Below are 25,000 nucleotides of genomic sequence, written 5' to 3'. Positions count from 1 at the left end.
ACCCTCTCCACCCGCGACGTGGGGCGAAAAGGAGGAAAGAAAAACGCCATGTTGGTCACCAACATTTAAGGAGGACCGGAGAGATTGAATTACGTTCAATACGACGCGTCGCCGGCAGAGGGCGCTGTTTCTCACTCTCTTGTTCGCAGATTAATATGGAAATACTCATTTTCCATTTATTTTGTACATGTATATATATATATATATATATATATATATATATATACCTCAAACATTGAGTGAAGTAAATATATATTTAGATTTATCTTTTATTTTTATATATATTAATAATGATAATAATAATGGAAAATGCCAAGTACCTCAATACTTGAGTAAAGTAAATTCTTAAAAAGTTTATTCATCCTCCGTGTATATATATATATATATATATATATATATATATATATATATATAATTTATATGTAGCATTAATAAAGATAAACACACACATTCACACTATATCTGTATTAATACATTTAGGAAGACTTTATTTTAATGCCCTTTCATAAAAAGGTTCAATCCTAATCCTCAATTTTAACCCAAATTCTTCTTCTTTATGGGATATAGCTTTATTCACGTTGCTGCTGGATGTGAGATCAGAAGCTCAAAACCACAATATCTTTTTATCAGAAGCCATCAGGGTTTTTGTCAGTGCTCATCATGGAACACACAGGTGGGCGGGTTTTAATATCAAAACGTTGTATTTTAATTGTTTATCATTTCATTTGTTGCACTTAAACACCAAAAGTGAGAGTTATATTAGATTTAAAGGTGTTTGGTGCGTGACAACCGGTTTATTCTGGTATGAGAAGCTTTTCGTGTTCAGCACACAGGAGGCCCCCACGACCTCTGAGCCGGGGTCTTCAGTTCATCTCTAGGGAGTGAAGCGGTGCCCTTTGAAGTGTGTGGTACTGTGTGTCAGTCTGCTGGTTTAAAGGCTCTACTCTGTGTTATTTCATTGAATGTTTCAACATGTCGGCATGAGCCTGTTGGTAGAGGAGCGCTCAGGCAGCGGCTCTCAGAGGTCATCGCTGCAGCAACACGACGCAGCACCGAGCGGCTATAAACCAGAACAATCATCGTTACACTGCCTTTACACACACTTACACACACACTTACACACACGTGTGCTTTCTGTTTGAACGGAACATTTAAGCTTCAGCTTTGGTTTACCTTCAGGACGGGCTGTATGCATCATTTACATATATATATATATATATATATATATATATATATAATGTAAATTCAGAACATTTGGTTTTTGGACGATTGACATTTATTTGCTTTCGAAAAGCAAGAAAATTCAAGTGGCGCTTCCTTTATTGACAAGCTTCTCCTTGCAGTCGTCATAGCAACCTGAAGCACAATAACAAACCAGTAAAATATGAAATATAAATTTTTCTGAAAATAAATATTAATATATATTTTAAATGAGCTACAGCAACATGCAGTAATTTGCAGGAATGTGAGGATAAGACTGTGTGTGTGTTGGGTTCACATGTGTGTGATGTCGCGCCATCTGGTGGACAGAGGGAGGAACTGCACCTTCAACAGCAATCTGGAGTTCCGGCCTCCACCAGCCAATCACGTGGCTGTTTTAAGCAAACAATTCAAACTGTTTCCAGAAGCCCAGACGTGTACATTTCTAACTATATCATTGTTAATTAAACATTTAGGGGTTTTAAAACCGAGAGTTGGACCGACTAGAAAAAAGAAAAAGCAATTTTAGAACAATGTAGAAACTACATTTATAGATTAATTAATTCATAAATAATATATTCTTGCAGCCTATCAACAGTTATCTAACGGTGCTTTCTATATAACTGGCTGTGTGGGGTAATAAACCAAAGAGTTGCGTCATTTTGACGTTTCAGTTATTAATATATAACTGTTGAGTTAGTTTAAAGGGACTAAAACCCATAATAATGGATGCGATACAAAAGAAAACCATAGAGAGAAAGGAAGTAATATCACCAGAGTAGAAACTTCCTCCAGCAGCCAACGGGAGCTTTTCACCCTGTTAGATCCATGCTGTCTCCATACAACTTTGCAAACAAATATTTATAGCAGAATAACTTACAATACTCAATGTAAATACAGCAGTTAATGTAAATATATAGTTAAAAACGTAATCAGTCATCTCCAATACTTTTACCTAAAATTACTTTTAACCAGCAATGCCAACAGGAAGCTGCAAGTGTGTTCAAAGGTCAATCTTCTGCAGGCTTACATATTGTTTGGATAGTTTTAGGAAGGTTAATATGTGGCTAAATGATTGAGCTTGTTGTAGCTTTGATGAGAGAACGTGTAACACAAAAATCAGACCTTGTATGTTGACATTTCTTACTTTTTAAATATTTACACATAATGTATGTTAGATGAAAATAAGACTATCCTCATTATTAGTAGACGCAGAGGTCATTATAATGAAAACAACTTAGAATAGTTATTCTTTTTGTATTATTATTAATATTATGGGGATACTGATATCTGATTTCAATAATAACCTGATAACAATAACTATATCAACATATATTATTAATATATTTGCCCCATGGGTCAGACACCCCTGGGCTCGGCCCCAAATATCAGGTGCTTCTTGTAAATAAATTAAAAAAAATGTTGTACCCTCGTTCAACTTTTTATTGATCATTTTCTGCACCTGAATGGCTTCAATTAAACGCGTGTAACTTGCGCGTTAACCGCTCGGTTGAAGCTTCCTCTTCGCGGATCTTGTGGGATCACCATCTCGCTCTCCCTGTCGACTCTTTGTTCGTCTTTCTCCCTGCTACTGCGCATGCTCCACATGTCTCCTTCATTGTGCCCTGTAGACGTTCCCAAACTAAGCTAGCGGCCAGCAGCATCACGCCGGTGACAGTCCAGACTCCACAGACTCCCCCTTCCAGACGCCTTAGCACCGGTGAGGAGACTAAACGACCAGAATGTCATTAAATACGTAGCTTTACAACACGCGCGTGACGATGTACGTGACGAATTCCACCCAAGGTTAGCTTAGCATCGTGGGTGCTTAAGCTAACGGCAGTTATGTTATGTAATGTGATGTGTTAGCTTTAAACGCGCAGTTTAATGCCGGTTCGAGGACGTTTCCCCGTTTAATAGTGCACATATTCTCTGTATTAGCTCGGTGTGCGGCGAGTGATCGTGAACGCAATCAGCAGAAGCTAACTAGCTTAACTAGCTATAGCAAGTTAGTCGGTGTCCATCTGTCGCGTCATGTCTTTCTTTTTTTTTATTGCTCGTTAGCTCGTTGCTGCACTTTTAGCTAGCTAGCGGCACACACCTCTTTTCACCCATCTGCTGTCCTTTGTCCCCCAGAATAAGAGGTGCAGCACCACGTCAGGTAGTTTATGCAGGAAAGTGCAGCTTTGTTCAGGTATTTAATGCAGCTGATCGCACATCTCGATGAGGATGAGGATGAGGGCCCTTCTTCTTCTTCTTTTACAACCTTGAGAGCCTTTTGTTCTGCAGCTCTCTGTGCCATTTCAAGTATTCCCGTGTGTATTTGTACTCGTCTATTGGGTTGAATGTATATTTGTTTGTGGGGGGAATGCATTACTATTTTAATTATGTTTAATGTTCTAAAAGAACAGCTTGTTCCTGCTGCAGGAGTTCACCTTCAAACTGGTTATATCATTATATATTTTATATTCTGTTGCGTTGTTTCACCTGTATTGACTTTAATTTGTGTAAACTGCCCTCAGTGATGAAGATGATGATGATGAACAGATTAGATTCATCTTTATTGTCATTGCACTGAAATAAACTAAAATGAAGTTTAGCATCTAACCAGATGTGCACAATAATAAAATGAGATAATATTAATCCCGAAGGAAGTTTCATTCAAGATTACACCTGAAGAATTAAAGTATACTAGAAGTATACAGTACTGACAGTGTACAGAATATAGTACACAGTGCAGGTATAGTATAAAACATCTAGTGCACGTGCGGTGCCATTTTTATACAGAATAAACAGCTGTATCTGATATGCATAGTGTATATATAGTGGTGTACAAATACTCTGTAGTTCAGTACAGTAGCACAACGTGTGTGTGTATATAAGAATACGTTGAACAAGTGCATTTATTTATTTTACTAGCTTACATCCTCTCTAAGAGTTCTTCGACAGGTTCTTTTGGTCCTAAACCATCACAACGCCGGAGCGGAGAAGCTTCCTGATTGGTCGGTTGTCGTGAGGGTTAAAGGTCAGAGACGAGCTGATCCCATTACTGCCTCTTGTCTCCTGCAGCATGATGGCCGTCCCTCCTTCATACGCCGACCTGGGCAAGGCTGCCAAGGACATCTTCAGCAAAGGCTACGGTGAGTTCAGTGTGAGCCCAGCCGGTAAACGATGCACCCAGACGGGTAAACGATGCACCCAGTATTTTTTTATTCTGTAAAATGTGACGCTACCAGGAATCGTTAGCTTAGCATAATGACCGGACTACGAGCCTGGCTCTCTCAAGGGGTTACAACATTATAATCATGTTAATCTACATGTTACCACTCTTGTGTTTAACCTGTACCAAATGTTGTACAGGTGTTATGTGCACGACTTTATGCTAAGCTAAGCTAGCCGTCTCCTGACTCCAAAAAATTTCCCTTTTACATCTTCTCGCCAAAACTCACCCGTCTGTCTCCCGTCTGTCACCCGTGTGTCACCCGTCTGTCTCCCGTGTGTCACCCGTGTGTCACCCGTCTGTCTCCCGTGTGTCACCCGTCTGTCTCCCGTCTGTCACCCGTGTGTCACCTGTCTGTCTCCCGTGTGTCACCTGTCTGTCTCCCGTGTGTCACCTGTCTGTCTCCCATCTGTCACCCGTGTGTCACCTGTCTGTCTCCCGTGTGTCACCCGTCTGTCTCCCGTCTCCCGTGTGTCACCCGTCTGTCTCCCGTCTGTCACCCGTGTGTCACCTGTCTGTCTCCCGTGTGTCACCCGTCTGTCTCCCGTCTCCCGTGTGTCACCCGTGTGTCTCCTGTGTGTCTCTCCAGGCTTCGGAGTGGTGAAGCTGGACCTGAAGACCAAATCACAAAGTGGAGTGGTGAGGACGCTTCTTCCTCTTCTTCTTTCTTTAGTTTTAACCTGTTGTCATGTTCTCAAAGCTTTCTGCCCGCCCCCCCCCCCCCCAAACCTCCCCTGCCCCCCCTCGTGCTGCCACCACTTGGCGTAGCTCCAAAATAAGCCTCAAACCGGGAGCTCGAAGGAGTCCGAGCTGCGCTGATCGTTGTTTGTCCTAAACAAACGAACCCTTGTGTGTGTGTGCGTGTGTGCGTGTGTGTGTGTGCGTGTGTCTCTCTCTCCACGCTGCTGCTCGTCTGCTCCGGACTCTAATGTAGATGGTAAGATGGGAGTCGGAGCCGACGGCTGTTTATTCGTTACGACCGCCACCAACTTCCTGGTGTTTCTTTTGTCTTTTTGGTTGTTGTTGTTGTTGTTGTTGTTGTTTTATACGTCTTTGTGATACAACAGCATGAATATCGGTGTGTTTTTTTTCTTTATGTCTTTTATTTGCGTGTCATCGCTCATAATCAGATCCAACTTTTCATGTCTTTGTGGAGTTTTGAAAACATCGTTTACTTCGAGGCGACATTTTAACCAGAAGCTCTAAATCAATACGTTACATTATAATGATTATTTATTCATGCTGATAATCACAGAGTGCGGTCGCTCAAAACATCCCAACAACTATGGGATGGATTGCCGGTGAATCTTGTGCCGACGTTCATGGTCCTCAGAGGATAAATCCCACTGACCTCTGAGGATTCGAGGTCCCCGGAGGATACTCTCTTAACCCTTGTGCGGCTGCTTCGACTTCCCCTCTAGCGCCACCGTCTGGCCAACGTCTTTCTGGTTTCTGAGCGCAGAACCAACAAACAAACAAACAAACAAACAAGTGAGAAGCTTTAAGAGTCGCATCGCCTTCGAGCTTTAATTTAAGAGCGTTTTTTAGAGACGGACGCGGTGAATATTTGAGGAATTGTCGGTCTCTAATTTTCTTTTACACGTTTTAATTCTTCCCGTTTAACAGACAATCGGTTAATAACGGTTATTTTTTCACCTCCTATAAAATTCTGAATTCAACACCACGGACGGCGTCACCAATTCAGACGCTCTCAATTTAAATGGCGTCCGGTTAATATGATGAAGTATAGAAAGAAAAAGAGTCAAAGTCTTTCAGCAGCTGTGTGAATATTTCAAGTTAAATTCTCAATTAAAGAAGATATATTTTTGTTTTTGTTTTTTTAAACCATGCACACTTTATAATTTCTCATAATTTAAATCACAATATCAATATTCATCAATATTCATCCGTGTGTGTTTCTGGTGCATGGATTCATGTTCGGTTGTTTTTATTTCTGTACATTTTGTGAATAATGCATTTGTGTATATTTCGTAATAACGAAATCTAAATGTCTTTTTTCTTTTTCTTTTTTTTCATTGGTGAATTTAAAAGTCTGTCGTCACGTTTTTATGACGTCGCCCGTAAAAATGATTTTTTTGTTGTTGTGTTTATATAAAATAGTGCAGCCAGCGAGAGAGTCTTATATTGAGGTTAATTATTAAATTGAATTAAATGTCTGAACTTTTGTTCATGAAGAAAACTAAATATTTAAGATTAAAACATGTTTTTTTTGCCGATGGAAACTTCTACAAATAGTATAAAACCAATAACATCGATTTAGAACGATCTGATCTTGGATTGTCCACATTATGAGTCGACGCTCAAACTATCGGGTGCATCCCGCTGATGATCCGACCTCTGACCTCTGATCTGACCTCCAGGAGTTCAACACGTCCGGCTCCAGCAACACGGACACGGGGAAGGCCGCCGGCAGCCTGGAGACCAAATACAAGATGAAGGAGCTCGGCCTGAGCTTCAACCAGAAGTGGAACACGGACAACACGCTGGCCACCGAGGTCACCGTGGAGGACCAGGTACGCGCCCGCAGGCGGATTTCAAAATAAAAGCGTTTGTTTTATTATTAATACGAAGTCTTAACGGCGTGTGGTCACTTTACCGACAGCTGACTCAAGGACTGAAGGTGGCCTTGGATACGTCTTTTGTACCAAACACGGGGTGAGGCGGCGTTTACTTGTTTACATATAGTGTACATATTGTTTTTATTTGTTGTGTCGTAATATGTTGAACTGTACTGATAATATTAGGACACTGAATTGTAAAAACCTGGAATACAGCTGGAAATTAGCTTTCAAATTGAAAAATGTTGATTAATGCGCACAAATAAATAAATAAAATAATTGTGGTTCAGGCCTTAAAGTAGGAAAACCTCACTTGTTTATCATGTTTTCTTTTTGTAAAATTAGCTGCTATTTTCACTTGTTTTTAAAACTACATTGGAAGCTTATATCTTATTTTAAAAACACCTCACAAATGTTAAACATCTGGCTACTGGAGTTATCAGGAGTTGGGGATTAGTTATATTTGTATGTGGGATTAAAGAAGAAGGAAGAAGAGATGGACACACAGTAAATAAACTAACCGTTAATATCTAACATAATAAATACATTTTTCAGTAAGAAGAGCGGAAAGCTGAAGTCGGCCTACAAGCGCGACTTCGTGAACCTGGGCTGTGACGTTGACTTCGAGGGTCCCATCATCCACGCCGCTGGCGTGTTGGGCTACGAGGGCTGGCTGGCCGGCTACCAGATGGCCTTCGACACGGCCAAGTCCAAACTGGCCCAGAACAACTTCGCCCTCGGATACCGAGCCGGGGACTTCCAGCTGCACACCAACGTGTGAGTACTCACGTTTAATACTCCTCTGGTTGTATAGAAGTCTATGCTTCATGTGTTAAAGCTGCATTCTCTCTACTGACCACCAGGGGGTGACTCCTCTGGTTGTATAGAAGTCTATGCTTCATGTGTTAAAGCTCTCTCCTGACCACCAGGGGGCGACTCCTCTGGTTGTATAGAAGTCTATGCTTCATGTGTTAAAGCTGCATTCTCTCTCCTGACCACCAGGGGGCGACTCCTCTGGTTGTATAGAAGTCTATGCTTCATGTGTTAAAGCTGCATTCTCTCTCCTGACCACCAGGGGGCGACTCCTCTGGTTGTATAGAAGTCTATGCTTCACGTGTTAAAGCTGCATTCTCTCTCCTGACCACCAGGGGGCGACTCCTCTGGTTGTATAGAAGTCTATGCTTCATGTGTTGAATCTGCATTCTCTCTCCTGACCACCAGGGGGCGACTCCTCTGGTTGTATAGAAGTCTATGTTTCATGTGTTAAAGCTGCGTTCTCTCTACTGACCACCAGGGGGCGACTCCTCTGGTTGTATAGAAGTCTATGCTTCATGTGTTAAAGCTGCATTCTCTCTCCTGACCACCAGGGGGCGACTCCTCTGGTTGTATAGAAGTCTATGCTTCATGTGTTGAATCTGCATTCTCTCTCCTGACCACCAGGGGGCGACTCCTCTGGTTGTATAGAAGTCTATATACATGACTCTACTTCTCTTGATTTATTCCCTCAGTAAACATTGTAAACATTAGTTTTTGGTCTCAATCTCTAGTTTCAAGTCTTCTTCAATACAGCGTGATGTTCATTTAGTAAATTATGGTCACTTAGAGTCAAACAGACCATAAAGCAGGGGATCCTTTATCGTCTGTCCTATCACCTTTTTCTTTTCTTTTTTTCCTCCTCAGCAACGACGGCACCGAGTTCGGCGGCTCCATCTACCAGAAGGTGAACGAGGAGCTGGAGACGGCGGTGACTCTGGCGTGGACGGCCGGCAGCAACAACACTCGCTTCGGCATCGCCGCCAAATACAAGCTGGACAAAGACGCCTCTCTGTCTGTGAGTGCTGACAATAAAACACGAGAAATCTACTGCTTTAAAGAAACATACCAGAATGAGCCTCATATGTCTCACTTCTTCACCCTTCAGGCCAAAGTCAACAACGCCAGTCTGATCGGGGTCGGTTACACTCAGAGCCTTCGGCCAGGTAGGCAACTTACCCGGTGACCTTTGACCCACAACGCCCTTTTTAAGGGCGTTATTTTTATTTAGGCTCCCGTCACATTTTTCTCTCTGTGGTCTTTAAATTTTCTCTAATATATAAAATATAACACGTCTTTGGTGCAAAAATAACACGTTAATCATAAAAACGCGGAAAAGCACAAGTTACATTTCCGTGATGATTTATTTGACAAAAATTGTAAAAGAATGGAATCTATATATTCAACATTTATACACGTAGAAAGAAAACATATTTACATGTTTAGAGCCTCTGCTCAGCAGTCAAAGTGTCTCTGAATTGTCAGAATTTAATGTTTTTTTTTTACAGAATCTGATTAAAGTAAACAGTTTATAAATAAAAAATAAATGTTTCAAGATTCGTTCCATTCGCTTAACCATGCGATGTGTTCAAGGACCATCGTAAAGAAGAAAGTCTGATAATGATGACGGCGATTGTTTAAAGGAGACATGAGTCTTAATTCCGCCGGCAGAGTTTTTGGGCTTCAGAAAGTTCTGAGATACAAAGTGGACTTAATCTATGATTGATTTCAGGAATTAATTAACTCCACTATCTCTTCAGTGATTGGTCGACAGCAGCTTATTAACATAAGTTGTGTTTAACGGCGTCGGCTCGGGTTGCTGGTGTAGGTTTCTTTTACATTTTAATTATTTGCCGGGAGTCACAGTGACGAATGCCGGTTCAGTTGGTTCGCAAGAAAACCGGTTTGAGCTCCAAACCCGACCCGAAAAACCGGAAACGGTGCGAAACCAACGGCAACGGCCTCGAAAAAAAACACGTCCGGACACGTTTTCACCCTCGGGTGAGAAAATACATCGAAGCAGATTTGAAATAAACAAAGCAGTTCAGAGGAGTTTTTTTGTAAAGAAAGTTTATTGTAGCGCACAAAAGAAAAATATAAATGTTCCTATTTGTGTCAAAAAGCATTTAATTTAGTTTTAATTAACAAAAAGGCAAACACTAGTTATAAATGAGATTACTGGTAATTATTAGCTCTTAATGGTAAATACATTTATTTTGCTGCTTCCCTTCAGGTCACTTTAATCTAAGTAATTCCATCACCACTATTATTATGTAAAAAATACAATAAATCCATGCAGTTAGTAAATATTTGCAGGTCGTACATCGACCCGGTAAACAAACATTAAATATCATTATAAAGTGCTCCGTGTCTCTGCAGGTGTGAAGGTCACGCTCTCCGCGCTGATCGACGGGAAGAACTTCAACGCCGGCGGTCACAAAGTCGGGATGGGCTTCGAGCTGGAGGCGTAAAGGGGAGAAGGAGAAAGAAGCCCCCCCCTCACCACCAACAACCCCCACACACACTCCACCACCATCTTGTAGCTCCCCCCCCCATCTCACGAGCATTTCCTGACTGCTAGTCGAGCCTCGTCACCCGAGAGACGAGTGGATTATTACAGATTTATGGTCATGGAAGTGACGCTATTTATTTCCCCGTCGTCGTCGTCGTCGTCGTCGTGTCCCGCGGTTAAAATAAAATAAATGGTGTTTGTTTTGTTTTTTTTAGCACTTTTGGGGACGTCTTATTTAATCCATTTAAATGTTTCACGACTGAAATATATTACAAATAAATAAACGTCTTAAAATACAGTCGATTGACCTCCTGATCAAAAGGCTTTTCGTGGGGTTACTACGTAAGAGGGGCGTTGTCATGACGATCCTTTGAGTAAAATCTAAATGTGTTGTTTTTTTTGTGTGTTTATCCTCCATCTAATTGTGTCATGATTATAAGGCTAGTTTTTTTTTGTCACTTCGAAACGGTACCTAATTTTTTTTCCAATGTCAATTAAGGGAATTAAAATATAAATCATGTCTCATACAGTTGTCATTCTTTTTTTTTCCATCCAAATATGGTAGAAAAAGTGTGTACGACTTTACTCATTAGTGTAGCATTCAAATGGTGATTCATAATTAATTTGTCAGTTATGAATAAAGCTCCCAACTGTCTGAGGTGTAGTTTTATCTCCACTTAGCCTAAAGCTGCATGTAGCTGGTTAGCTTAGCATAAAGACTGGACGTAGGGGTAAACAGCTAATAATAATAATAATAATACAAAACTCACGTCATGTTTGTTGAATCTGAACACTAACTGCTGTTTTCATTCTTTATGCTAAGCTAAGCTAAGCAGCCACTGGCTTTAGCTTGATATTTACCACACAGAAAATAAATCAAGTAAGCATATCCCAAAATAAAGGAAAAATCTCACAAATAGTGAAATTAAATGGTGTCTTTAATTTCATTTCACTACACATTCAAGTTTATATTAGTAAACTACTACTTGGGACTAAGATACCTAAATACAGGACATTAACGCATTAATAAGTCAATAACATAATGTAATAAAATGTGTAGTATATATATGCATAAGTATTTAATAAATAAACATACTATTACCGTTAAAATAAGTCCAGAATGCATTAATACAATTCATGTTGCATCACATTTTACATTTGACAAACTTCTAATTGTCCGTCAATGTGTACAAAATAAAGCATTACAAATACCTGAACCTTATTACACAAAGGAATATTGGATTTACTAATTTCTTACTGTTTCTGGTTGAGCTGAGGAATAAACAATGTATGCAAAAAGGTTTAACGGTTCAGTTCACGCAAATCATAAACATACTTATTATTCACTCTAGTTTCGTTAGCTGTCGTTAGCTAACGTCAGCATGCTAACATGCTCAAAATGGCAACAATGACATGATGTTTAGCAGGTTTAATATTATAATTTTAATATAGCTTTAATGTATTTAATATTCACTTTAGCACGTTAGCATGCTGTCAATAGCTAACGTCAGCATGCTAACGCTCAAAATGGCAACAATGACATGATGTTTAGCAGGTTTAATATTAATATTATTTTAATATATTTAATATTTACTTTAGCATGTTAGCGTGCTAAGTAGTGGGCATATTCACGTTTTGACCTGATGATGGCGCCAGAATTAAGGGATCTACGGTTCATCCTGAGGGGAACATGAATATCTGTACAAACTTTAACATCCATCCAATAGTTGCTGAGATTGTTCACTGAAAAACTAAATACGTTAACTTGGATCGATAACAATGTTACGGATTCATCCTCTGAGGACCTCGAATATTTGTACCAAATTGAATGGCAATCCATATAATTGTTGACGAGATATTTCACTCAAAACCACAAATGGTAACCTCACGGTGGCGCTAGATGAAAAGTAAGATGATCCCCAAAGTCGTGAGGATTCATCCTCTGGGGAACATGAACGCCGGTACAAACCTTCATGTCGATACATCCAATAGTTGCTGAGACGATTCATTACAAAACTAAAATGATGTTAAATTGCTTGTAGGACTAAATGAAAGGTCGAGGGATGGATGAAATCAAAAAGGGTTCATCCTCTGAGGACCTTGAATATTTCAATGCGATCCATTTTTTGGCTGCTGAGATATTTACCTCAAAACCACAAACGTCAACCTCACGTTTAAAAAGTAATCTGATCACCAAAGCCACGAGGATTCATCCTCTGGGGAACATGAACGTCGGCACAACACGTTCACGCCGATCCGTCCCAATAGTTGCAGATGCAACTGACGAACCGAACAACGATGTCATCACGAGATAACGGACAAAAAGAAAAACAAACAAAACAAAATAGTCCCAAAACTAAATCCCATACCTCCGAGGTCTTTTGGTGGAAGCAGATATATAAAAAAAATTATACAAAATAAAACGTGTTCGAACCTCTTCAGAGGAGTCACGCCTCAACAGAGTCTGAAGCAACTTCCTCCTCTTTTAATTTGTTTTCCATCCTTATGAAACCGCTCCTGAAAGCCCCGGCGGCTCCGAGTTGCGTCGCTCGAGTTTCATAACCCTCGGCGACCTCGACTCACTTCCCACGCGACGTTTCTTCACGCTTTTAAAAGAACGAGAAACACTTCCACACATTTTCCTGCGGGAGCTCTTTCACAGCAGGTTGACCTTGGCCACCACTTGCTTGCAGCCCGTCTGGGAGTATTCGTGGCCCCCGACCTCGGGGTAGTACTCGATCTCCCCCGCCAGGCGCTCTATGTTGGTATGATCCGGGTAGAAGCCCTCTCGAGTCATTTCCTCCAGGAAGCACTCCATCACATGACTCTTCTCCAAGAGGCCCAGAGGTAACACCTCCGCCTCCGCCCACAGTGGGTGAAGCTTCTCCAGAGAGCTGCGTAAGACGGGCGTCAGCTCTTTGACCAGGTTGCCCTGGCGACCGGACGACGTCATTGCCGCGGAAACGCCGGAGGAGTTGCGCAGCGTGTGCTTGGTGACGTGCGCGTGACCCAGGTTGCTCAGCAACAGGTAGACGGCGTTCAGGTACTCGTTGGACTGCTCGGCGGCCACGAGCTGCAGCAGCGCGTCCAGGATCTCCTCGTGCATGTGCTCGGCCTCGTCGAAGACGAAGAGGGGGATCTTCTCCTCCTCCTCGGCCCGCTCGACCATCCCCGAGATGAGGGCGGCGAGGTCGCGGGCGCACCGCAGGGCGTCGGCCTCCTGGGGGCAGTGGTGGAGGACGTAGTACTGCAGCACCAGCGTCTCCCCGACCACGGAGCGGAAGTGCCCCGCCAGCAGGCGCCCCAGGTGGCTCTTGCCCACTCCGCTGGGGCCGTGCAGGGACACCACCAGGGGCTTGTTGTGGACATAGGTCGACAGGTAGTCCTTCAGGTGGGACAGCAGGCCGTCCACCGCTCCCTGCTGCCCAAACACCTCCCTCCTCAGGGTCTTCTCCAGCCCCTCCAGGTCGTACCTGAGAACGTGGTCGTCGAGGTTCTCTATGGCGTTGTACACCTGGAAAATTAAACACGCGACATATTAATATACAGTCCCGATTCACAGATAGAGACACTTTGAGAAACAGAAAACAACTCTCGGATGCCAATCGAACTTCAACTTTAGAAAGTTGTCAAAAAAGATTTTTATAATTTTCTCATAGACTTCTATACAACCAGAGGAGTCGCCCCCTGGTGGTCAGGAGAGAGAATGCAGCTTTAACACATGACGCATAGACTTCTATACAACCAGAGGAGTCGCCCCCTGGTGGTCAGGAGAGAGAATACAGCTTTAACACATGCAGCATAGACTTCTATACAACCAGAGGAGTCGCCCCCTGGTGGTCAGGAGAGAGAATGCAGCTTATACACATGAAGCATCGACCGAACCTCCTGGTTGCACCACACTGACCTGATGCAATGTGACTGTTTTGTTGGCCTCATGGTTCACGCTCAGATTAGTAATGTTTATGTTGTTCATGAAGAGATACGAGTGGCCACCGAGCTGTCAGAAACGGTTGCGGCTGGATTACCTCAACGCAGAGGTATGCAGGAACGAGACACTCGATGACTCACCTCCACCCGAAATACATTCATAGTGAACAAGCAGTGACGTAAGCCGCTCTATATTTACACCCCGCGTCGTCATGTGGGAGTTAGCGGTTCATTTCTCTTACCTGGACGAAGACGATGACGCAGAGCAGGTAGAGGCAGTACTTGGCTCGGCTCTGCTCCTGCTTGGGAGGGGCTCGTCGCCGCCCCCTGTTGGGGTACAACACCCCTTTCCTCCTCCTCCTCTTCTTCTTCTGAGGGACGGAGGAGGACGGCGTGAGCACGTCGAAGGTGAAGATCTTGGGGCTGGTTTTCGTCGGCGCTCCCACGAAGCTCCCGTCTCCGCCGAGACCCGAGATCTCCAGGCGCTTCTTCTTCATGGCCTGGTACTTCTGTTTGATGCGTATGACGGCGCGCAGAGACGAGGAGAAGCTGGACAAGCCGGGGGCGGCGCCGTCCATCTCCCCCTCGACCTCTCCCTCCGTCTGGGATGCCGAGGTGCTGCTGTCCTGGTCGCTCATCTGCAGAGAGAAAGGCAGCTACAAATCAGTCATTTATTAAAATACATATTCACAGTGATCACGTGGCAAATGATCGGCTCCACGGAGCACGTTAGCGTCTTTCAGCTCCGTGTTTTGAGGAAAGAGTGCGTGTGCAAGTTATTAGCTTTAAAGCTAGCCGGTATTAGCTTTAAAGCTAGCAAGTATTAGCTTTAAAGCTAGCAAGTATTAGCTTTAAAGCTAGCGGGTATTAAGCAGGTTTGACCTCCTGCTGGCGAGGTCACGGGGAAGCGGAGTATCCGGTTTTGGGGAGCTCAGAATTTTCTCTTTGCAGATGATGCACCTCCATCAGGTCGTGACCTTCAACTCGCACCGAGGTGGTTCGCAGCCGAGTTTGGCGTTTTTTTTTACGTCGGCCATCTTGGATCTTGAACACAAGTGACCATATTGGGACTGAGGACGGACGGACGTAGAAACGCAGTCTACGGCTCTGGTCGAGACCTGTCAATCACAGTAGTCCCCGCCCTAAAGCACACCATACATTGATACAATTCTTGTGCCTGTCCGCTGAATATGAAGCTAGCACCTGGAGAGGGTTAGCTTAGCTTAGCATAAACAAAACCAACTGAAGTACTGTTCTTAAGTAGTATTTTGAGATGCTTGTACTTTCAGTACTGCTATCTTTTGCTGCTCTATACTTCTATTCCACTACATCTCAGAGAGAAATATTATACTTTTTACAACATTTATTTGATAACTTTAGTTACTTTGCAGATTCTGATTATTAAAACTAAATATAAATCAACTAATAATTGATGATGTATTATTTTAGATTAAGCTAAATAATACATCAGCTCCACAGTTTATTTATATATATATATATGTAAAGTGATGACTGCATCTATAATTATAATCTAGTAGTATAATATATATATTATTCTGCGTAACGAATACTTTATGTATATTTTGATGCTCATTCTTTTGTGCGTTTGCTTGCAGGATGTTGATCATTTCCACCCTGTTATTAATATACTTTTAGATCTGATCACTTATTTTCATGGTGTTACATTTGAAACGTCTCCGTCATTCAGCTACTTCCTCTCGTCTGTCGGGAAAGAGGCTTCACAGTAAAACATTATTATTTATTATTGTTGGCTTTATGACAGCTGGACTGGATCCTGGACGCCGAACAGAGAGCCGATAAGATATCTGTGTATTGATCAGGACTCGCTCTCTTTCATTGATAACATCAGCACTACAAACGTCATATTCAAATCAAGAGATGAATACGTTGGAAATGTTTTCCTGCAGAAAGGAGGAAGTGCGCTTCATTCAGGAACAGCCGTGCACGTGCTCGTGCTCGTGCACGTGAAACGCACCCCAGGGAGCCTTTCACAGCTTCTACGTGTATCATTAACTTCAGAGACACACAACCTTTTATGAATAAAGTTGAGTTTAATTCTGACTTCAGTTCAGATTATTGAAATAATCCTGCAACATGTCCGGTTACACACATCGTGTGGTTTGAAGCATGCAGCAGAGGAAAAGAGGAACTATCAGTTACACCCAGAAGGAGGTCAAGATACATCTGCCAAAAAACACAATTCATATCCCATGAGAAAAATGTTTCTGTTCTACAGCCGGGAGGAAGATTAAGAAAACTATGAGGCTGTATGAGACTATTGTTCCAATGAGACTATTGTTCCAATAAGACTATTGTTCCAATGAGTCTATTGTTACTGGCTGAGAGGCTGCGTCCTTTCTGGTAAATTGTGCCTCTTTGACTTCAGCACTAAAGAATTTAGCAGAGAGAGAAAGAGAGAGAGACCAGGGTGCTTCTCACAGACAGCGAGAGAGAGAGACAGAGAGAGAGACAGAGAGAAAGAGAGGATCAGAGGTGCTTCTCAGAGAGAGAGAGAGAGACAGAGAGAAAGAGAGAGATCAGGGTGCTTCTCACAGACAGAGAGAGACAGAAAAAGAGAGAGAGAGAGAGAGAGATCAGGGTGCTTCTCACAGACAGTGAGAGAGAGACAGAGAGAGAGAGACAGAAAGAGAGAGAGAGGATCAGAGGTGCTTCTCAGAGAGAGAGAGAGAAAGAGAGAGAGAGAGAGGGAGGAGGCCGCATACCAAACATTTTACAACTCATTGATGATGTTTTCTGTGTAAAAAGACAAAAAGAAAAAAGAATTCCTCTTTTCTCTCGAGTTCTTTAACAGTTTTTTTCTGCTAAAAGCCCAAAAATGAAGCATCAGAAACATCAGAAACAGAAGCAGCTGAGTTTCCCTCAGAGTGGTCAGGTGGTCGCTGCCTCATCAATAGAAGAAGAAGAAGAAGAAGAAGAAGAAGAAGAAGAAACGTCCTTACCTCCGGCATGTGAAGCGTTCCTCTGCAGCTTCAGAGCAGAGAGAACACAGGAAGAAGAGCCTCCTGTCTGTCATCGGCTGGCCCCTCCCCTTTCCTCCTCTTTTATTCTCTCGTTCTCTCCCTCCACTTTCACCTCGGACACGTTACATCACGCGAGCTCCGGTCAAAACACTTTAAAGAGCTTTTTTTGTGTTGCATTTAAGCTTCACATATTTTCATATATATCCATATGAATAAAAAAAAAGCAGAATAACGACATTAATGCAGCAGGAAGAGTAAGAACATTGATTTAATACAACTGTGAGGTACTTGTGTTTGAGTATTTATATTTTACAGCAGAATTAAGATTTTTACTAAATAAAGTGGTTAAATCCGCTGCAGCTGCACATTTAAAATGCTCCGGATGCGTTCACGCACCGGAGATAATAATCAGACATTCTGAGGCCGAGTTTCACTTTTCAAAACAGGTTTTTTTTCTTCGTGCATCAGTCTCGGGATTTGGGTCCTTTTGGCAAAAAAAACAGGCAAAGCACACATTCAGCTGTTTTTAACGTGAATATTAGTCTTTGTCTTTATTTATTTTAAAACACAAAAAAAAATTAAAAAAATGTTGCATTGCAAAAGTATCAGAGATTTAAGGAGGTTGAATTTAGAGGTGGAGATAAAAATTAAAACAATGCATCAGCAACTTATTTTTCAGGAGGGAGAATATATAAATAAAAATAAATAAAAAAATATATATTTGTGTTTTCTTTGGCTCAGAGGGAAACTGAGATTCATTTTGTGACAATACTTCCATAATAAAAAGTGAATGACAGTCGCAGCTGTTTGTGGGCGTTCCGGCTGTAAAGAAACTGATGGCGACATAAATAGAAATGCAAACATGTTTTTGCATACCGCATCATTTCCTTACTGCGCGTGTACAACACACGTCCACCCGGCCGGCGTCCGGTCTCCATGGTAACCGACTTGAGCCGGAGAGAGAGAGAAACGTGTCGATGGTGTGAGAGAGAAGAGGACCGGAAGCCATCATCTTCATCAATGACTAATCCCTCCTCTTCCTCCTCCTCTTCCTCCTCCGCACAGTTTACAGTCAACAGGCTGCTGCGAGTAAACTGTTAAGGTTGTGAGGATGAAGAGGAGGAAGAGGAGGATGAAGAGGAGGGCAGATTCAGGGTCTCCCCTCGGAGTAGCTTGAGGAAACTATTCAAAAGGTTGGAGAGGACAAAGAAAACTGAAATGGGAACAAAAAGAAATAAAAGCATATACACACACACACACACACACACACACACACACTTCTGCTGAATCTTTTCTTTAAAAAAAATTAAAATAAAAGAAGTTCCGAATTTTGGGAATAATTCACGTGTTCGTTTTTCTTGCCGAGAAGTTCGACGCCTCTCAGGTATCTGTGAGTTACATGTAACGCTACGCCGGGACAGTTAGCTTAGCATTAAACAAGAGCCTTTGTGCTAAGCTAAGCTAACAGGTGGAACCCTGGGAGCCCTTTGAGGTTCCTGACTGAAGAACCGGTGGAAAAAGGGTTTTCATGGTTAATCGTTAATCTTTTTTTTTTTTGTCCATTCGTCCGTGAAACAGGTGAAAAAAATATTTTTAATTTAAGACGACAAGAAAACACAAATTAATTCCAGGGTGGTTTAAGATAATTTAATTTTAAACGGCTATTGTTTGTCATTTCGGCCCCGAGAGACTAAACGTGAACGTGTGTGAGCGGTGAACGTCCGCCTCTTGTGGTCAAAATGAGAACTACAACAAACACTTTCACTCGTTTTACAAAAAGAGAAACTTAAGAGTGTATATATATATATATATATATATATATATATATATATATATATATTTTTTTTTTTCACCTGTTCTTACGTCATAAACACAGAAGAGGAAAAACAACAACGATGTTTGACCCTCAGGGCTTCCGTACCTCGTTTCTCGACCCGTTCACCAGGAACACACAGAACCTCTTGAATTAAGGCCTTTCGGGTCGATCCGAAGCTGAACATCGACATTCTGCCACTTTACATGTTTAAATGTGTAAATGTTTAAATGTGTAAATGTTTAAATGTGTAAATGTTTAAATAAGCCACGAACAAAATGCACCAAAGAGCCCTCGATGTTTGCTCACTCAGAGGTCGTACCTTTAAGGTCGTGCGATCGGCGTCTCTCAGCTTTAGGTCACGTGACCGAGATCAGAATATTTTATATATTTTACTATAAAGTAGAAATACAAACCTGTAAAAATAAAATACTGCAATACAAGTACAGGTCCTGCAGCCAAAAGGTACAAAGTATTAGCAGCTAAATGTACACGAAAGTATCAAAAGTATAAATATTCTTTCTCCTTTCCGAGTGTTGCATTAAATTATTGATGCATTATTATGTATATTAACAATGTGGAGCTAAATTTAACCTTTCAAAATTATTTTATCATTTTTATCCAGCGACCAACGACTATTTCTGTAATTTATAAATGTTTAGTTTTGTCCAAAATATATTCATAATATAATTATTTAAATACAAAGTAAAGCAGCAGATTCTCACATTTGAGAAACTTGAATATTTACGGATTTTGTTTTACCTAAAAAAAATTTAAAAAATGTCGCCGATAAATTTTCTGTCAATCGAATTTTCGTGACGTGTTTTATCTGTAAAATATTATTCTATAAATTAATTAACAGGAGAGTCAAAGTTAAAACTTTTTTTTTTTTTTTTTTTTTTTTACTTCAACGTGGTGGAGTAAAAAGTATAAAGTAGCATAGAAATACTCAAGTTATGTACAAGTACCACAAAATAATACTTAAGAGTACGGTACTTAAGTAAAAGTACTTCACCAATGAGTGTGTTCAGCTGATCATAAATATGCTCCTCAATTTAAATCATAATTATTATATTTTGTTACCAGGTACTTCCTGGTGGTACTTGTGGTGGTACTTGTGGTACTTGTGGTGGTACTTGTGGTACTTGTACACCAGGTTGAGAATCACGGACCTGGATGGTAAAAAAAGAAAAGTACCGTAAAGTAAAGTTCAGCGCTAGTTTTTTTGGAAACATTGGAAAAAAGAAAGAAAAACATTTTTTGCATTTCACGGGATTTAAGAAAACAAACAAACAAACAAACAAACAAACAAACAAACAAGCAAACGTTCATCTTCTTTCCGTTTCAAAGTCCTACAACAGGGTGCTCGGCGTGTTTCATGAAGTTCTCCTTCTGGTCTGATAGTTTCTGGCAGGAAGAGGAGGAGGTGGTTACCTCCTCTTCCTGCCCCGGCCCCCCCTCCTCCCTCTGCCGGAAAAGGGGGAGGAGGAGGAGGCGGGGCCTGCTCCGGCGCCGTCCGACGGGCCGGCGCCGATGTTGATCTGGCCCTCCTGGATCTCGCTGCGAGCCTCCGGAGGAAGGTGCTCGATCTGCTGCTGCGCCTCCAGGTAGAACATGACGTCCCTCAGCTGCTCCTGCAGCTCCCCGATGGCCCCGTCTTTACGCTCGCCTGCAAGGGAAACCCCGTACGGTATGTCAATCACAGGGGGGGGCGAGTCCTTGAACCTACAACATGGCGTCACCTCTTAAAGGGACAGGACACCCCGGAAGTCTTCCTCCTACCCGCAATCAGAGGTGTTTCCTCTCTGCCGATCCCCGATAAAGTTACGTTGTGATCAAACACATCTACATTTCTACGGCATTTACCTTCTTTTTTTTTTTTTTTAAACAATCCATCCCATAAACAGCATTAACAACAGTACAGGGGAACAATATGGCTTTTTTGAGGGTGAACTGTCTCTTTAAGAGGACACAACGTCATATCTATCTCTCTCTCTCTCTCCCTCTAATATATATATATATATATATATATATATATATATATATATATATATATATAGCAACACAGAAAATGTATTAAGAGAGATATATATATATATATATATATATCTATCTTGTTGTTCTGAGTTTGGACTCATGGTTTAATGCACTTATTGTAAGTCGCTTTGGATAAAAGCGTCAGCTAAATGACATGTAATGTAATGTAATGTAATAATATATATATATATATATATATATATATATATATATATATATATATACATACACACACACACAGTATTTTAACGTCACCTTTTTACCCGTTATTATAAGAGCATCCCTGACCTCCGATAGATGCTCAGCTCTTCTACAGATAATGTTCTGCACAACGTAAACACGCCTTGCGGCCTCACAGCTGTGTGAACTTAAAGAAACACACCATAAGGTCGTCATAAACAATGAGTAATATGTCACGATGCCCTGTGACTTTGTAGTAAACATCCGGCGCTAAGCAGCTGAACCCCAGATGGTGAAATACTCAGAGTGAAGTCAACGCTTCAGGGAGGAGAAACACAAAAAGCTGCAGAGACGATCAATAACTCCGCAGCTGAAGGAAGTCGGTTAAAAATGAAGCTTAGCAATCAGAAATATTGAGTCAGAGATGAAAGATTAGAGAGAGATCGTCACCTGACTGCAGCTCGTTCCTCCACGAACAGCCAATCAGATTCTTCCATTTGATTTGTTGATGTTTGCATTGGTAAATAATATATATATATATATAATATATATTTTCATGTTCACTTAACTAATCTAATTTTAAAGTGTCTGTAGTTGGAGGTCAGTGAAGGTTGTTGTGGTTCGGCTCCTTCGTGAGACATTTGTTGACTTGGTGAGTTGAGGGAAGTTAAATCAACACTGTGTAAATATATATAATGTATATTTATACACAGTGTATAAATATATACAATGTATATTTATACACACTGTGCCTAAATAAAGATTATGTGAAGAGAAGTGATTCGAAACAAATGAAAGGGCCAAACTGAGCGTCTCTCCCACATAAACAGAGAGCACATGCGATGGGGCGCCTTGGTGTAAACCTTCCTCCTCTTCATCATCCTCCTCCTCTTCCTTTTCATCATCATCCTCAGGGCTAAAGGCTGAAGGAAAAATACAGGTATGCCGAAGCTGTTGGCCGAAAAACTTTCCGTTCAGCCCTGGAAGCCGACCTCCAGCCCTCAGGCAGCGAATGTTCCCCCGTTGCAAAATTAACCCTCAAGCTCGGCTTTGGTTTCAGTAAAATAAACTACGAGCAGAACGCGACGCCAGCGGCGTTAGTTTTCATTAATAATCTGCAAATATTTTTTTTTTTTTTAAAAGAGCGCAAACGAGGAAGTGATCCGATAAGTAACCTTACGGTAAATATAGGTAACGGGAAACCGGTTAAAAAACGCTGGTTACAATGCCCTCTGTACTCAAACAAAGATCATCTATTAAAGAAGAGTTTCCTCGTCCTCGCTCACCGATCTCCTTTCCTTTGCGTTCCTCCTCGGCCAGGTGCGACTGCAGCTGCGTCTGATTGGCTCTCAGGCAGCGGTTCATCTCCTGCTCCTCCTTCAGCTCCTGGCTCAGCTTCGCCACTCGACTGTGCAGCTGAGTGCACCTGCAGGACACGAACGCACAAACATTTTATTGACGAGTCGGCATGCGGAACAACAAATGACACGCGCCGTTAATTTCATGAATTAAACCGGCGTGTTTTACTAGAATCTGCTGGCGAAAACGAAGCTCCATTGTTGCACAGAAATACTGATACAATACAATTAAAAATAGTTTTTTAAATATATGACAAATTTAATATACATTTATTTATTATCTATTTGGGCAACTAACCATTTTTTTGACTTTGTTTTTCACCATGAGGAGGATGTCTGCTTCATACATACATATTTATTAATATATATATATATATATAAAATAAATTATATATATATATATATATAAATAAATTAAATATATATTATAAATAATAATTTTAAAAAAAATTAAATAAAAAACATATATATTTTAATTTAAAAAAATATATATATATTAAAAAAAACATATATATATATATATATATATATATATAAAATTAAATATATTAAATATATATATATTAAATAATTGAAATATATATATATATATTAAATATGTATGAAGCAGACATCCTTCTCATGGTGAAAAACAAATGGTTAGTTGCTCAAATAGATAATAAAAAGCCAAAGAGAAAGGGTCCTGTAAGCGCTCTTCTCCCAGAAGATGTGGACAAAGACACCAAACACAAACACAAACAAACAAACACCTCTTTCTTCCTTTTCTTTAAAACAATGAAACCACAGGAGAGAAACTGAGACGGTCGGCCTTCACCTACTTCTTCTCGATGCCCTGCTTCTCTTTGCCCATTTCTCCGAACCGCCGCTCCAGGTTGTCGCAGCGCTCCAGGGTCTCCTTGAACTTCACCTTCATGTTGTTCATCTGAAGGGGAAGTTGAGAACGATCAGACCGAATCAAACCCACTCAAAAGACCTGAGGGGGGGGGGGGGGGGCTCTCAGTACCTCCTCCGTGGTCTCCTTCTCCAGGTGAACGATCTTGTTCTCCCAGTAGATCCTCTGAGACTCCAGTTGACTCGTCAGCAGGTACGAGTACTGCAGACACGGACGATTAGACTCCGGTTGGAGTTTCATTCGGCGTAACAATTAAAATAAAAAAAGAGGAACGGCTCACCTCCAGTTGAAGCGCGTCGATCTTCTCGGCGTGGCAGGTGTCTCCTTCACACTCGTACTGAACCATCTTCCCGTCGGTCTTACTGGCCACCAGCCGATGGACGTAGTTATCTGGAAACCAGACAGAGACACCTAAACTTTTAAACTATTCACTTAAAGGGACAGTAACGGCGTTTTGAAGGTCAGTGTGAGGGTCTTCTCCATAGTGTCAGATTAGATTGAAAACTATAAAATCAACTCATGAGTGATGCTGTATTATTAGAGATTAAAGTACTCAGCTGTATATAAAGTCATTAAAATCAGCTGCAACATTACATTATTATTATTATACAATGATTATAATCCAGTTATATAAAATATATGAATCTGAAATGGATCATTCTGCAAAATGAGGACTTATACTTTTGCTACTTTAAGTCCATTTTGATGCGAATACTTTTGTACTTTAGTACTAAAATTTTTACTAGTATTACTGATTTTACTTAAAACTGAATATTAGCAATAACAGCTTTATAAAGCGACGTCTCTCCAGTCGTTTAGGCTATCTGCTGCCCTCTAGTGGACATACGGTCTGAAGAGTTTACACCTCCTCACACCCTCACACCCACAGACCCACAGACCCACAGACCCACAGACCCACAGACCCACAGACCAGCACCTCCTCACACCCTCAGACCCTCGCACCCTCAAACCCTCAGACCCTCAAACCCTCAGACCCTCACACCCTTAGACCCACAGACCAGCACCTCCTCACACCCTCACACCCTTAGACCCACAGACCAGCACCTCCTCACACCCTCAGACCAGCACCTCCTCACACCCTTAGACCCACACACCCTTAGACCCACAGACCAGCACCTCTACACCCTCAGACCCTCACCTCCTCGGACCCTCAGACCCTCACACCCACAGACCCTCAGACCCTCAGACCCTCAGACCCTCAGACCCTCAGACCCTCACACCCTCGGACCCTCACCTCCTCGGACCCTCAGACCCTCGGACCCTCACACCCTCGGACCCTCACCTCCTCGGACCCTCACCTCCTCGGACCCTCACCTCCTCGGACCCTCACCTCCTCGGACCCTCACCTCCTCGGACCCTCAGACCCTCAGACCCTCAGACCCTCACACCCTCAGACCCTCACACCCTCAGACCCTCACACTAGTCCGTACCTCCTGCGTAGTC

At 41.8% G+C, this 25,000-nt stretch overlaps 3 protein-coding genes across 5 annotated transcripts in view; 1 reads left to right on the top strand and 2 right to left on the bottom strand.

Moving 5' to 3' along the window:
* Positions 1 to 2,771: 2,771 nt before the first annotated feature.
* zgc:56235 (uncharacterized protein LOC393186 homolog) lies at positions 2,772 to 10,849 on the top strand. Its single transcript, XM_034546729.1, has 9 exons — positions 2,772 to 2,920; positions 4,270 to 4,340; positions 5,010 to 5,059; positions 6,802 to 6,954; positions 7,044 to 7,096; positions 7,555 to 7,776; positions 8,680 to 8,830; positions 8,921 to 8,978; positions 10,192 to 10,849. The coding sequence occupies exons 2-9, from the start codon at positions 4,271 to 4,273 to the stop codon at positions 10,281 to 10,283; spliced, it is 849 nt and encodes a 282-aa protein (XP_034402620.1). The 5' UTR covers positions 2,772 to 2,920; position 4,270; the 3' UTR covers positions 10,284 to 10,849.
* A 395-nt stretch (positions 10,850 to 11,244) lies between these two features.
* Positions 11,245 to 17,360, bottom strand: tor4aa (torsin family 4, member Aa). Its single transcript, XM_034546728.1, has 3 exons — positions 17,236 to 17,360; positions 14,497 to 14,892; positions 11,245 to 13,838 (listed from the first exon to the last, which is right to left on the bottom strand). Exons 1-3 carry the CDS (start codon positions 17,242 to 17,244, stop codon positions 12,981 to 12,983), a joined length of 1,263 nt encoding a protein of 420 aa, XP_034402619.1. The 5' UTR covers positions 17,245 to 17,360; the 3' UTR covers positions 11,245 to 12,980.
* Positions 17,361 to 18,881: 1,521 nt separating this feature from the next.
* The window catches only part of brap (BRCA1 associated protein), an 11,528-nt gene continuing 5,409 nt past the window's right edge, over positions 18,882 to 25,000 (bottom strand). Inside the window, exons 7-12 of one of the 3 annotated variants that reach the window (XM_034546725.1) lie at positions 24,988 to 25,000; positions 23,817 to 23,926; positions 23,648 to 23,737; positions 23,463 to 23,566; positions 22,573 to 22,712; positions 18,882 to 20,738 (exon numbers count right to left, since the gene is read on the bottom strand). The exon at positions 24,988 to 25,000 is cut by the window's right edge and continues 379 nt beyond it. In XM_034546725.1, coding sequence (XP_034402616.1) covers positions 20,500 to 20,738; positions 22,573 to 22,712; positions 23,463 to 23,566; positions 23,648 to 23,737; positions 23,817 to 23,926; positions 24,988 to 25,000 — 696 coding nt within the window. In that variant the 3' untranslated portion in view covers positions 18,882 to 20,499. The remainder of the gene's footprint in view (positions 20,739 to 22,572; positions 22,713 to 23,462; positions 23,567 to 23,647; positions 23,738 to 23,816; positions 23,927 to 24,987) is intronic. The other 2 variants (XM_034546726.1, XM_034546727.1) reach the window with 2 other exon arrangements.

The sequence above is a fragment of the Cyclopterus lumpus genome, chromosome 12 (genome assembly GCF_009769545.1).
Source record: "Cyclopterus lumpus isolate fCycLum1 chromosome 12, fCycLum1.pri, whole genome shotgun sequence".
In the NCBI taxonomy this organism is placed as follows: domain Eukaryota; kingdom Metazoa; phylum Chordata; class Actinopteri; order Perciformes; family Cyclopteridae; genus Cyclopterus; species Cyclopterus lumpus.
Note: the sequence above shows the minus strand (reverse complement) of the source record. Positions and strands in the feature narration are given on the sequence as shown.